Raw genomic sequence first — 13,465 nt, 5'->3', positions numbered from 1 at the left:
CTAAGTATCCATTGACTTATATCATCCTTTCTGAATAGGCGACACACGTGATGATGATGATGATGATGATGATACACATCAGCATGAAGATATACAAGGATTGACAACAACATTATCCTGAACGGTAAATTCTTTGAAAATGTCAAATTTACCATAGTAGAAAGGCTATTCTTAAACGTATCTGAGGAGATTTAAGTACACAAATATATGAGTACCTCAGTGGATTAAAGTGAATGAGAACAAACGTTTTCTCTTAAAAGATTAATCCATAAACACTGATTGAAAAAAAAAAACCCATGAATGGATGGATGATTAAAAGTACAAACACTTTCCCGAAAACCAAATTGTTTATTAAATGACAATGTAATTTTATTGCAATTTCATAAATGTTTATTTCTCATTCATTCAGCTTGGCTGTAGGATGAATCTGTTCCCTCAAGAGTAACAGTGAAGTTTGAAGGCCTCTTGCACTTTTAAGAGGTTCACAGGGATTGTTTCCTTACTACACCAACCCTGAAAAGACAGAAATACAACTTATAATATGAGCAAACACAAAACTTTATATACATTATATATACGTTTTTTTTCGTATATTAAATCTATAATTCATCCACATTTATTTCAGTTTGATGATTAGGCATGATTAATACAGCCCCATGAAGTGTGTTTTACCGCTGCAGCACCCCCACTGGCCAGATGCTGTCTTGCAGCAGAACTTCTCAGATGGGCAGTAGACATTTCCTTCACAATGGACAATCTCAGTCTCGGTCTGAGTTTCAAGAGCCTGTTCATTTCCATTCACAGGAATCATGTTAGTAAACTCAAACAGAAGTTCAACTGCAAGAAAAATCTTTAAATGGACCGTTTACATTTTTACAGCTTAAATAAATACACCAATCAGGCGTAACATTATTACAGGTGAAGTGAATAACACTGATTATCTCTTCATCACGGTACATTTTAGTGGGTGGGGTATATTAGGCAACAAGTGAACATTTTGTCCTCAAAGTTGATGTGATAGAAGCAGGAAAAATGGGTAAGAGTTTTGAGTGAGTTTGACAAGGGCCAAATTGTGATGGCTAGACGACTGTGTCAGAGCATCTCCAAAACTGCAGCTCTTGTGGGGTGTTCCCGGTCTGCAGTGGTCAGTATCTATCAAAAGGGGTCCAAGGAAGTTACAGTGGTGAACCGGCGACAGGGTCAGGGGCGGCCAAGCCTCATTGATGCACGTGGGGAGCAAAGGCTGGCCTGTGTGATCCGATCTAACAGACGATTCAAGATTCAAGATTCAAGATTCAAGATTCAAGAGTTTTATTTGTCACATACACAGTTATATACACAATATACAACTGGCAGTGAAATGTAAACAGGTCCGCTCCATGGACAGTGCAAATAACAGTTACAAGAAATTAAATAGAAATAGAATAAAATTAGAATAAAAAGTATTAACATAAGTAGAATTATAAATAAATCAAGTAAAAGATAAAAATAGGAAATAAGATAAAAATAAAAATATAAAAAAATATGTGGATATGATAAGTGAGATAAACTGTAGACTTAAAAATAAGTGGTTAACATAAAATATATAATATGTATATATAAAGAAGTATAATGTGCAAGGTTTATTACAGGTTGTTACGCAGTAACAATAGGGACGTAAAGTGCAGTGCAATTGCAGTATGTGGATGTTAATGTTAAAAGACTGTATGTTTATGTGTGTGCGGGGGTGAAGTGAGTCACGTGACTGAGTTCAGGAGTCTGATGGCCTGGGGGAAGAAACTCCTCCTGAGTCTTTCAGTCTTTGCCATCAGGCTACGGAAGCGCTTACCAGATGGCAGCAGGGTGAAGTGAGAGTTTGCAGGGTGATTAATGTCTCTGATGATTTTAGTAGCTCTACCTCTGCAGCGTTTGGTGTAGATGTCCTGCAGAGACGGGAGAGCTGAGCCTGAGATGCGCTCGGATAAGCGCACCACTCTTTGCAGGGCTTTGCAGTCGTGACTGGTGCTGTTCCCGTACCACGCTGTGATGCACTGAGTCAGGACACTTTCTATCGCCCCTCGATAGAAAGTTTTCAGGATGGCTGGTGAAACCCTGAATTTCCTCAGCTGGCGCAGGTGGTACAGTCTTTGCCTGGCTTTTTTCACCTGTGTCTGGATGTGTGTAGTCCAGGTCAGATCCTCGGAGATGTTCACTCCCAGGTATTTGAAGCTGCTCACTCTCTCTACCGGTGTCCCGCTGATCATGAGAGGGGAGTATGACCGATGCTGTCTCTTCCTGAAGTCCACAATCAGTTCTTTGGTCTTGTTAACATTCAGAGAGAGACAGTTGTCCTGGCACCATGATGTCAGTTGCTCCACTTCGTCCAAGTATGCCGTCTCATTGTTGTTGGAGATGAGACCCAGGACAACAGTATCATCAGCAAACTTGATGATCGAGGTGGAGCTGTGTGTGGACAAACAGTCATGGGTGTAGAGAGAGTAGAGCAGGGGACTCAGCACACAGCCCTGTGGAGCTCCAACACTCAGGGTGATGGAGGTGGAGGTGAACTGGCCTACTCTCACCGCCTGGGGTCTGCCAGTGAGGAAATCTTCAATCCAGAGGCAGAGAGAAGAATTCAGGCCTAGATCCAGGAGTTTGTGTGTTAGCTTAATGGGAACTATGGTGTTAAAGGCTGAGCTATAGTCAATAAATAGCAGCCTGACATAGTTCCCACTTTTGCTGTCGATGTGAGTGAGGCAGGAGTGAAGGACGTGAGAAATGGCATCTTCAGTCGATCTATTGGGACGATAGGCAAACTGAAGAGGGTCCAAAGTGTCAGGAATGGAGGAGCAAATGTTGTTTTTAATGAGTCTCTCAAAGACCTTCATGACTAAAAATGTGAGAGCCACTGGACGATAGTCATTTAGGCAAGAGGGTTTACTGATCTTAGGTACAGGGATGATGGAGGATCGTTTGAAGGAGGTGGGGACAACAGATGTAGCAAGGGACTCGTTGAATATGGATGTAAAGAGCCCTGCGAGCTGATCAGCACAGGACCGCAGAACACGACCTGAAATACCATCCGGCCCAGCAGCTTTCCTGACATCCACACGTTTGAGTGCCCTCCGAACCTCGTCCTCCGAGACAGAGATCACGTGACCGTTGCTGCTCTGAGGGACTCTCTCTGACGCGTCACTCGCCGGAGTCGCGCTGCCGCGATTACCATCAAAGCGAGCGTAGAAAGAGTTTAACTCGTTCACCAGCAACGGATCAGCTCTCACCTCTGCAGAGGATTTAGTTCCAAAAGCACAGATGGTTCTCAGTCCCTGCCACATCCGCCGGGAGTCGTTGAGTTGGAAATGAGATTCCACTCGGTCTTTATAGCGGAGTTTTGCGGCTTTAACGGCGCGCCGGAGGTCGTAACATGAAGCTTTGTACTCCCTCATATCCCCCGTTTGGAGACCGGCATTGTAAGCGGTGGTGCGCGAGTTTACTGCAGTGCGAATTGAACTGTCCACCCACGGTTTCTGATTAGGGAAGGACGTTATAGTTATTGTTTGTGTGGCTTGCTCTGTCAGTGTGTTAATAAAGCAGAGCGCCACTTCTGTGAACTCGCTGACGTCTTCAGAACTCGCGCGGAACATGTCCCAGTCGACGTCATCAAGAGCTGCCTGTAGCGTGATCTCTGAATGGGATGACCAGCGTTTGACTTCCCTCCTCACCGGGGGCTCTTGAACGAGCCTTTGTTTATATTCCGGTGTGAGGAAAATGGCGGCATGGTCCGATTTGCCAAAAGCTGGCTGTGAACGAGCTTTGTAGGCGTTCTTAAACGGAGAGTAGCAATGATCCAGTGTGTTTGCTCCTCGTGTGGGACAGGAGACATGCTGGTGAAAGTTTGGCAATACTTTCTTTAGGTTTGCTTTGTTAAAATCACCCGCGACGATGAAAGCAGCGTCGGGGTGTTTGTTTATGAAGCCGCTGGTCACATCATGGAGGGCAGATAAAGCCAGCCCCGTGTCTGCTTGTGGTGGAATATAAACGGCAGTAGCGATGACCGAGGAAAACTCCCTCGGCAGGTAGAAAGGCCGGCACATGAGAGTTAAATGTTCCAAGTGAGGCGAGCAGGATCGCGAAAGAATGGAGATGTTCCTAGGATCGCACCATTTCTTGTTTATCATGAAACACACTCCACCGCCTTTAGATTTCCCGGCCTCGGCTGTTCTGTCCATCCGAAAAACAGAGAAGTTCTCGGACGGCGTCACGGCTGTATCCGGGACCGCTGGCGTGAGCCATGTTTCGGACAGACAATAGATGTTGCAGTCTCTCATGTCCCGTTGAAAACTTATCCTGGCTCTAAGATCGTCCATCTTATTCTCCAAGGATTGGACATTTGCGAGCAAAATGCTCGGGAGAGGAGGACTGAATGCTCTTTTTCTCAGTCTGTTGCGGATCCCAGCGCGTTTCCCGCGGTGTTTTTTGAATCTTCGCCGTCGACTCGAGTGGCCATTGTTCAACTCGGCGTCCCGGCGAATCTCAGATGGAAGATTGGAGAAAGTGTCCTGAAACAGGTCAGTGTAGCGGTAACCAATTTCCAGAAGTGTTTTGCTGTCGTAACAGATCAAAGCAGATGATCCGTTGGAAAAAATAGAGAGTAAAAGAGAGTAGAATAATAAATAAAAGCAAAGTCTTAGCGGAGCGACCTGAACGGCGACCGAGCACGGCGGCGCCATCTTGCATTATGACGAGCTACTGGAGCTCAAATTGCTCAAGAAGTTAATGCTGGTTCTGATAGAAAGGTGTCAGAATACACAGTGCATCACAGTTTGTTGCGTATGGGGCTTGTAACGATGTTTGTTCGTGTGGGAAGAAGGAGACGGGAACCGGCGAACAATAAACAATAAACTTTAATCAAATAAACAAACAAACAAAGTGAAAGTAAAAGCGGCAGCCATAACATAAACAAAACCATAAATAAAAATACAACTTAAAATCCAGGCCTGGTCCTCTCTCGTCCTTCATTTGAGTCGCTCGTCCTTTTATGTCTCCGTGCTCCCTCATGAGAGGACTCGAGACCGGTGTGCCTCGCAGGTGACGTTCATTCTCAATCACGCACACCGATCTCGCTCGCTCCTCCCATGTCTCTCGCTCGTCCACCTCGCCACAGGGCTGTATATCTGCAGAACAGTCAGGGTGCCCATGCTGAACCCTGTCCACTGCCAAAAGTGCCAACAGTGGACACGTGAGCATCAGAACTGGACCACGGAGCAATGGAAAAAGGTGACTTGGTCTGATGAATCACGTTTTCTTTTACATAATGTGTGGATGGCACGTGTGTCGCTTACCTGGGGAACACATGGCACCAGGATGCACTATGGGAAGAAGGCAAGCCGGCGGAGGCAGTGATGCTTTGGGCAATGTTCTGCTTGGTAAACTTGGGTCCTGCCATTTATGTGGATGTTACTTTGACACGTACCACCTAAGCATTGTTGCAGACCATGTACACCCTTTCATGGAAACGGTATTCCCTGGTGGCTGTGGGCTAGAGTTGTCAAAAGTATTGACCGGTACTGAAATTTAAAAAATGTGACGCTTTGAGCGCTGTTGGGCGGAATCGTTAACACCACTGACTGGCCATTGTGCTCACGCACTCATTGGGTGTGTCTGTGATTGGCTACAATGATCAATACACGGGAGCGTTTGAAAGTACACGGAAGTGTTTGAAAGTGTTTTGAAAGCGGGAGCGTCTGAAAGCACAAGCAGGCGTCTACCAGCGGACCGATGGGCTGATAGATTTCTGCATTCAAATGCTCCTGTGTTTATCTGTGTAAGCTCTCTGTGAAAAGCGTCATTGATGTATATTTACAAAAAAAAATTTTTAAGCGCTCATCATTGTAGCCCATCACAGACATTTGATGTGCACAATGGCCAGTCAGAGCTGTTTACGATTCTGCCCAACAGCGCTCAAAGCTTAAATTTCAGTACCGTCTTGCTATCTTGGATTCTATTTGAGGAGCACAACGAGTTTGAGGTGTTGACTTGGCCTCCCAATTCCCCAGATCTCAATCTAATCGAGTATCTGTGGGATGTGCTGAACAAATAACTCCGATCCATGGAGGCCCCACCTCGCAACTTACAGAACTTAAAGGATCTGCTGCTAACATCTTGGTGCCAGATACCACAGCACACCTTCAGGGGTCTAGTGGAGTCCATGCCTCGATGGGCCAGGGCTTGTTTTGGCAGCAAAAGGGGGACCAACACAATATTAGGTCATAATGTTATGCCTGATTGGTGTATAACATAATATATTAAACTAAAGCACATAGCACAGAACTTTTAACAAAAACGTACATTTAAATGACTATTTCTTATAATTGGTAACATAGAATGTTTTTTGAACTCTGAAAATGTCTTTAATTGTTTCAAAAGTGATATCTCTTTTTTATTGTTTACTGTTTATTGTTTGCAGCTTTAAAATGTTCAACCATGTTTTATTACTTATGGAAATGGTTATTAGTTGTCATGTCATGTGACATTGTCTGTAAAGATGATCAAGTATGCAGGTTGTATGACAGGTTGCTTTACAGAAAAGCAACATGTCATACGACCTGCATACTTAATGCAACTGTATGCAACCAGTAAAGCCGTTTCTGGTTACATTTGCTTTTTACAGTTGTATGACTGGTTGCTTTACTTTGCAGTCATATACACAGAGTACTGACATACCTGAGTTTGCTGGATCTCTCCGGAGGCCAGTTGAGGAGAAGATGGCAGTCTCAACCACCCCCTCAAACATTGGGTCGATGACGGATTGCAGTGATAACCATGACGGCAGCAGTGAACTCCATCTCTGCAGCACTGACCCTGAAGGAGTGGGCAGGAAAAAACAAAGATAAGTAAAGGTAAGACTATTCAACAGTTACACAGTTTACTGTGATTCACTTACCATTGGGTAAATACAGCAGGTCCACTGTCCATAAGGACTCCGACAGCACGTTGTTCTATCAGGACACACAGTATAAGCATCACAGTGCACCACAGAGACAGAGACACTATTAGACTCTACTGGGTCTGAGAGATCCATCAGTGGCTCATCTGCAGCTACAAGAGCTGCCATGAGTAACATCAACACTGGAACCATCTGCACACATGACATGAACATATTATGAGAAATTATATAACATGTTACAGCTTTTTTTTAATGTTTTGGAACTTTTTCCATCTGCTTTAACATTTGATATTACGAATAATGTGACAAGGTCTAAAGTCAATAATAGATTGAGAATAAGAACATTTACCTTGTTCATAGGCTGGTCTCTTCTTTGTGGATCGTGTTTTGCTGCTGTCTGAGCGGTCCTGTGTTGTTCTGACTGTATCTCTTAAATACATATTCACACGGCTCCTCCCACTGGAAAAACTGGAAATTTACAAGTCAAAATGTATGCATGAAATTTAGATAAATGTCTAAACACTGATGGCACTATTTTTTTTAACTAATATCACCTGAAATAAAAGGAAATAATACCATATTATCAATTTAATAATAATTTTAAATGTAAATACAGTAAAACCAAACTTTTGTTTTGGTTCTTGAAAAAGAGATTCAAATATAGCCAACAGTATTTTTCATTTATATAATAAAAAAGCAAATACTGTTTCTTGAGTCCTTTAACATATTTGCATCATAATTACCCCCTACCCCCTGGTTGTATGTTTTCTGATGTTTTGTTGAAGTTGAATTTGAATTAGTAGTGGGCCGTTATCGGCGTTAACGTGCTGCGTTAACGTGAGACTCTTATCGGGCGCTAAAAAAAATATCTGCGTTAATCTATACTCAAAGTTGGGTTGGGAGCTGGGTCTATACTACGCAAGCTATAATGACTTTCACCTTGATATTTTAGCGCGGATGTATACCTAGCCGAATTGCACTGTAGGGGGCGAGAGAACAAGTCTTCGAACCTGTGTGCATGCCTACTAGTGTTGTCAAAAATATCGATATTTCGATATGTATTGAAAATGAAATATCTGAAACGATACGAAACTCATTTTCTACAGTATCGATATCAGCTGCACTCTCCTCTCCGACCGACAGCGAGTTGACACGCACCCGCCTTCTCTCATTCAGTCCGGTTAACCCTCTGAACTCCGCGAACGTGTGTTCTGCTGGATTTTTCCTCATGACTGCGTGTTAGTGTTGGTGTGACCGGTCTGAATTTCGCGCAGGGTTGCACATAACGTTAATTCGGTAACACTTTACAATAAGGTTCATTAGTTAACTGCATTAGTTAACATGAACTAATAATGAACTGCACTTATAAAGCATTTATTTATCTTTGTTAATGTTAATTTCAACATTTACTAATGCATTATTAAAATCTTACTAACATTAGTTAATGCACTGTGAACTAACATGAACAAACCATGAACAGCTGGATTTGAATTAACTAATGTTAACAAAGATTAACTAATGCGGAACAGAGGTGTTGTTCATGGTTAGTTCATGTTAACTAATGCATTAACTAATGTTAACTAATACAACCTTATTGTAAAGTGTTACCGTTAATTCTACTAATTCCTGCAGATTTCGTGCTCGCATCTGAAACGGGCATACACATACCGTAATTAAAGCCGCCTCTGACAAAGTGCAAAAATGAACTAATTTTTCCAGCTTATTAATGGTCAAATGCACTCAAAAAATGTCTCAATGCACATCTTGGTGAGTTTTAACGTAAACATAGTCGTAACCAGCTCACAGGAACAGTGTTTGGGATCCATGCATGCGTCAGGTCTTAAAGGGACAGAAGTTATTTATTATTCAAACTACAAAAAGACAAACGATCAATTACGAGCACACATATTCTGAATGCCTTCGGCAGAATTCAAATGAGCCATTTTAATCTAGATTAATTCCAAGATTACAGTGAGATTAATCTAGATTAAAAAAATGTATCTATGCCCACCACTAATTTTAACGTTTTTCTGTAAGAGCACCTCAATTATGGAATACCATACCATTTGAAAAAAGAAACAGTACTTCCTACAATATCTTTACCCGCCGTTTAAAGGCTTGGCTTTTGAACGGTCAGAAATGTAAATTTTTGGGGGGTATTCACCACAATCTCTGGTGGTCCCGGAGTGTGTAACATCACTATGTACCTCAGTGGCGATTGGTACAGGCATCAAAAGTTGCGGACGCTCCGATGACGGTACAAGCTGCGCCCCAAGTCTGGTGGACCTGGAGGTTTTCCCTCTGTTGGCTGTGCTCCCCGTAATGGCGTCAGCCATCTGGTCTGGTTGGACAGCACACGTCGGCGGTTTCTCCCAAGGTGGTGGCGTCCACAGCAGCTCCCACTGTCATGGTTGCGGAGGTTGTCCTTGATTTTTCTATCTGCCCTGTCATGGCCAAGGAGGCTGTCTCTGAACTCTCTGTGCATGGCCCCTGTTTGCTCGGTTAAAACAACAGAGGCCATAACAGGCTGTATCTGAAATCTCTGGGCTCCCTGACTCCACCATGGTCTTCAGCTCCACTGACTCTGCTTTGGTGGCCCCCTGCTCCACCAACTCCTGCTCCTCCTGGCTACCGCCCCCACCTTGGTGCCCTGTGTAAATGTTGCAGGCCAGTAAGGGCTGTGCGTGTAAACCTCACTCCCCTCATCTCAAAAGGCACTCTAGCGACTGACACTTGTATCCCGCTCAGAGCGGATTGAGTAGGACTGGTTACATTTGGTGCCGTGACCCCGGATGGGAGTGAGGTTTAGGGGGGTGAGTGTAACTGTCACAGGCCAGTAAGAGCTGGTTGTGTAAACCTCACTCCTCTGATCTCAAGAGGTGCTCTAGCGACGGACACTAGAGACTGTGGTCTTTAGTGTCCTTGTTATAGTGCCCACCTTTCACAGTAAAGACCAAGGTTCGAATCCCGCTCCGAGCGGGTTGAGTAGGACCGGTTACAGCTGCTGTGCCAGGAGTTGCTTAGTGGAGAGGGGGTTATGTCTTTTATTTTGAAGTTAATTTTCTGTTTCCATTGCTTCCAGTGTTCACTTCTTGTGTTTAATTCCTGTTTTACTTTGGCTGTGTCCAAAATCGCCCCCTATACCCTTGAATAGGGCACTATTTGAAGGGACAGCCATTTGTAGTGGTGTCCGAAACCATAGTGGATGTTATTGAGTGCACTCATTCAATCCCACAATGCACCGCAATAATGAGCGTACAACTGCGGCTCAACGGCTAGAGAATACCCATAATACGCTGTGACGGTCGTGGGCTGAATGAATTCCTGCTGGAAATGGTGATTAGAAGTCATTTGACATTGTTTGTATAGATTGTCAAGTATGTAGGTCATTGTAGCATGACAGGTGGCATATGTTGTTTTACTGGTTGCAAAGGTTTCTTTACTTTGGAAACAGACAAAAAGTTTTCTCTAGCTTTGGAGGCCGGCTGAGGAGAAGATGGCAATCTCAACCGCCTCCCAGTTATGAGAGTGTTCTGGGGTGTGACTGGAATGAAAATAAATAAACAAATGCTTAACATTCTTAAATAAACTATGAAGGAAATAGAGAAGAGGGCAAATACTGTGCATAGAAAATATATCTGTTAATATCTGTTTAGATGTGATTTATTTTATTAAACTGAAGTATTTAAATCAAGACAACTACACAAGGATAGTTTCAGTTATGAGATTGAACAATGTGCTTTGCATACGGTTCATTGTTTTACAATGTTGTGGCATAATATTAAATATATTTTTGCACTTTTGTGAACAGTGATTAATAGTTGTTAATCTGAAGGGCAGGGGTCAGGAGAGAATAACCACCCTGCGGCTTTTGTCAATCACGCATTTCCATTACCCTTCAAAATCCCATTTAATCGCAAAAAAGTTTTTACAAAAAACTCCAATGGAAACAATTTTTTCACATTTAAAGGTCACCTGGCAAGATGGCGCTGTATGTTGGGACAGAAGACGAGACAGAGTTCTTTATTAAAAAACATAAGAATTACAGAAACACTGGATTCTAAACATCAAATAAATGCCCCAATTAACAAGACCTCGAATCAGGTATGAGGGAAAATTGTGTAGCCTACTTTAACCTCCCAGAAACACCTCATACGTGGGCCTTGCCATTATTACTTGAAAAACATGCCTACGTCTCCTTCGATTAAAAATAATGGCTAGTGCGATGACTGCGATATACAGGTGCTGGTCATATAATTAGAATATCATCAAAAAGTTGATTTATTTCACTAATTCCATTCAAAAAGTGAATTTATATTATATTCATTCATTACACACAGACTGATATATTTCAAATGTTTGTTTCTTTTCATTTTGATGATTATAACTGACAACTAAGGGAAATCCCAAATTCAGTATCTCAAAAAATTAGAATATTACTTAAGACCAATACAAAGAAAGAATTTTTAGAAATCTTGGCCAACTGAAAAGTATGAACATGAAAAATATATGAGCATGTACAGCATTCAATACTTAGTTGGGGCTCATTTTGCCTGAATTACTGCAGCAATGCGGCGTGGCATGGAGTCGATCAGTCTGTGGCACTGCTCAGGTGTTATGAGAGCCCAGGTTGCTCTGATAGTGGCCTTCAGCTCTTCTGCATTGTTGGGTCTGGCATATCACATCTTCCTCTTCACAATACCCCATAGATTTTCTATGGGGTTAAGGTCAGGCGAGTTTGTTGGCCAATTAAGAACAGGGATACCATGGTCCTTAAACCAGGTACTGGTTGCTTTGGCACTGTGTGCAGGTGCCAAGTCCTGTTGGAAAATGAAATCTGCATCTCCATAAAGTTGGTCAGCAGCAGGAAGCATGAAGTGCTCTAAAACTTCCTGGTATATGGCTGCGTTGACCTTGGACCTCAGAAAACACAGTGGACCAACACCAGCAGATGACATGGCACCCCAAGCCATCACTGACTGTGGAAACTTTACACTGGACCTCAAGCAACGTGGATTGTGTGCATCTCCTCTCTTCCTCCAGACTCTGGGACCCTGATTTCCAAAGGAAATGCAAAATTTACTTTCATCAGAGAACATAACTTTGGACCACTCAGCAGCAGTCCAGTCCTTTTTCTCTTTAGCCCAGGCAAGACGCTTCTGACGCTGTCTGTTGTTCAAGAGTGGCTTGACACAAGGAATGCGACAGCTGAAACCCATGTCTTGCATACGTCTGTGCGTAGTGGTTCTTGAAGCACTGACTCCAGCTGCAGTCCACTCTTTGTGAATCTCCCCCACATTTTTGAATGGGTTTTGTTTCACAATCCTCTCCAGGGTGCAGTTAACCCTATTGCTTGTACACTTTTTTCTACCACATCTTTTCCTTCCCTTCGCCTCTCTATTAATGTGCTTGGACACAGAGCTCTGTGAACAGCCAGTCTCTTTTGCAATGACCTTTTGTGTCTTGCCCTCCTTGTGCAAGGTGTCAATGGTCGTCTTTTGGACAACTGTAAAGTCAGTAGTCTTCCCCATGATTGTGTAGCTTACAGAACTAGACTGAGAGACCATTTAAAGCAGGTGTTTTGTGTTAATTAGCTGATTAGAGTGTGGCACCAGGTGTTTTCAATATTGAACCTTTTCACAATATTCAAATTTTCTGAGATACTGAATTTGGGATTTTCCTTAGTTGTCAGTTATAATCATCAAAATTAAAAGAAACAAACATTTGAAATATATCAGTCTGTGTGTAATGAATGAATATAATATACAAGTTTCACTTTTTGAATGAAATTAGTGAAATAAATAAACTTTTTGATGATATTCTAATTATATGACCAGCACCTGTACGTAAACCTACCAACATCCACCACCATGATTTCTGGAATTACTTATCAGGAGAGGGAAAAAAAAAAATTATTAACTCAATAGTTTGTCAACATTTAGAAAATATTGCAAAAGTTTTGCGCAAATCTGTTTTGAAAACCAGTCTACTGTGTCACTACACCACACCCACTATTTGAGGTGTTATAGGGCCCAATATACATAGTTTCCATGACAGAGTTTAAGATAAATATTTTCATTACTACTGGAGCTGCCAGGTAGCCAAGTTTCAAATTATTATCCAACATGCAGCAAGTACAAACTATGCAAAAGCTCACTCGTTTTCATTCCCTCCTTCAAATGAACTGTTGTGGAATAGTAAATGAGGGTATAGGGGGCGATTTCAAACTCACAGCCAGTGTTTTCTCTTCTCTGCAGCTTCTCATGGACTGCGGAGGCATTGTATTACCTCTGACCCTCAAATTTGGTCAGACAATTCAGTTAGCGAGTCATTCAATCACTAGAAATTGTTTAAGCATCATAAACGTTTTATTAGTTGAACTCATTTTGCTCTAGTTGCATTATCATCTGTCAGTGGATCACCTTCCTGAGCTAGTGAGACTGTGGAAACTCACATACAGGACTCTCACTATCACTGGTGCTCTTCAGTGCTATAGTAGGCTATTCTTAAGACTCCAGGAAACAATAATACAAGTCAGTG

General features: G+C 42.6%; 1 protein-coding gene across 1 annotated transcript; it reads right to left on the bottom strand.

The window, feature by feature from the left end:
* Positions 1–331: 331 nt before the first annotated feature.
* LOC307133769 (progranulin-like) lies at positions 332–7,326 on the bottom strand. The gene is made up of 5 exons (XM_079829022.1): positions 7,275–7,326; positions 6,923–7,117; positions 6,703–6,840; positions 673–784; positions 332–513 (listed from the first exon to the last, which is right to left on the bottom strand). Exons 1-5 carry the CDS (start codon positions 7,281–7,283, stop codon positions 503–505), a joined length of 465 nt encoding a protein of 154 aa, XP_079685148.1. The 5' UTR covers positions 7,284–7,326; the 3' UTR covers positions 332–502.
* Between the last annotated feature and the right edge of the window lie 6,139 nt (positions 7,327–13,465).

The sequence above is a fragment of the Gobio gobio genome (genome assembly GCF_949357685.1).
Source record: "Gobio gobio genome assembly, chromosome: 11".
NCBI lineage: Eukaryota > Metazoa > Chordata > Actinopteri > Cypriniformes > Gobionidae > Gobio > Gobio gobio.
This window is presented reverse-complemented; position numbering and strand designations above follow the sequence as displayed.

Bases quoted from the DNA above. Each gene is read 5' to 3' on its own strand.
- LOC307133769 (XM_079829022.1), bottom strand. The intron at 6,841-6,922 runs GTAAGTGAATCA...CCACTCCTTCAG, and splicing joins CCTGCTGTATTTACCCAATG to GGTCAGTGCTGCAGAGATGG. The intron at 785-6,702 runs GTATGTCAGTAC...GGAAATGAACAG, and splicing joins GAGAGATCCAGCAAACTCAG to GCTCTTGAAACTCAGACCGA.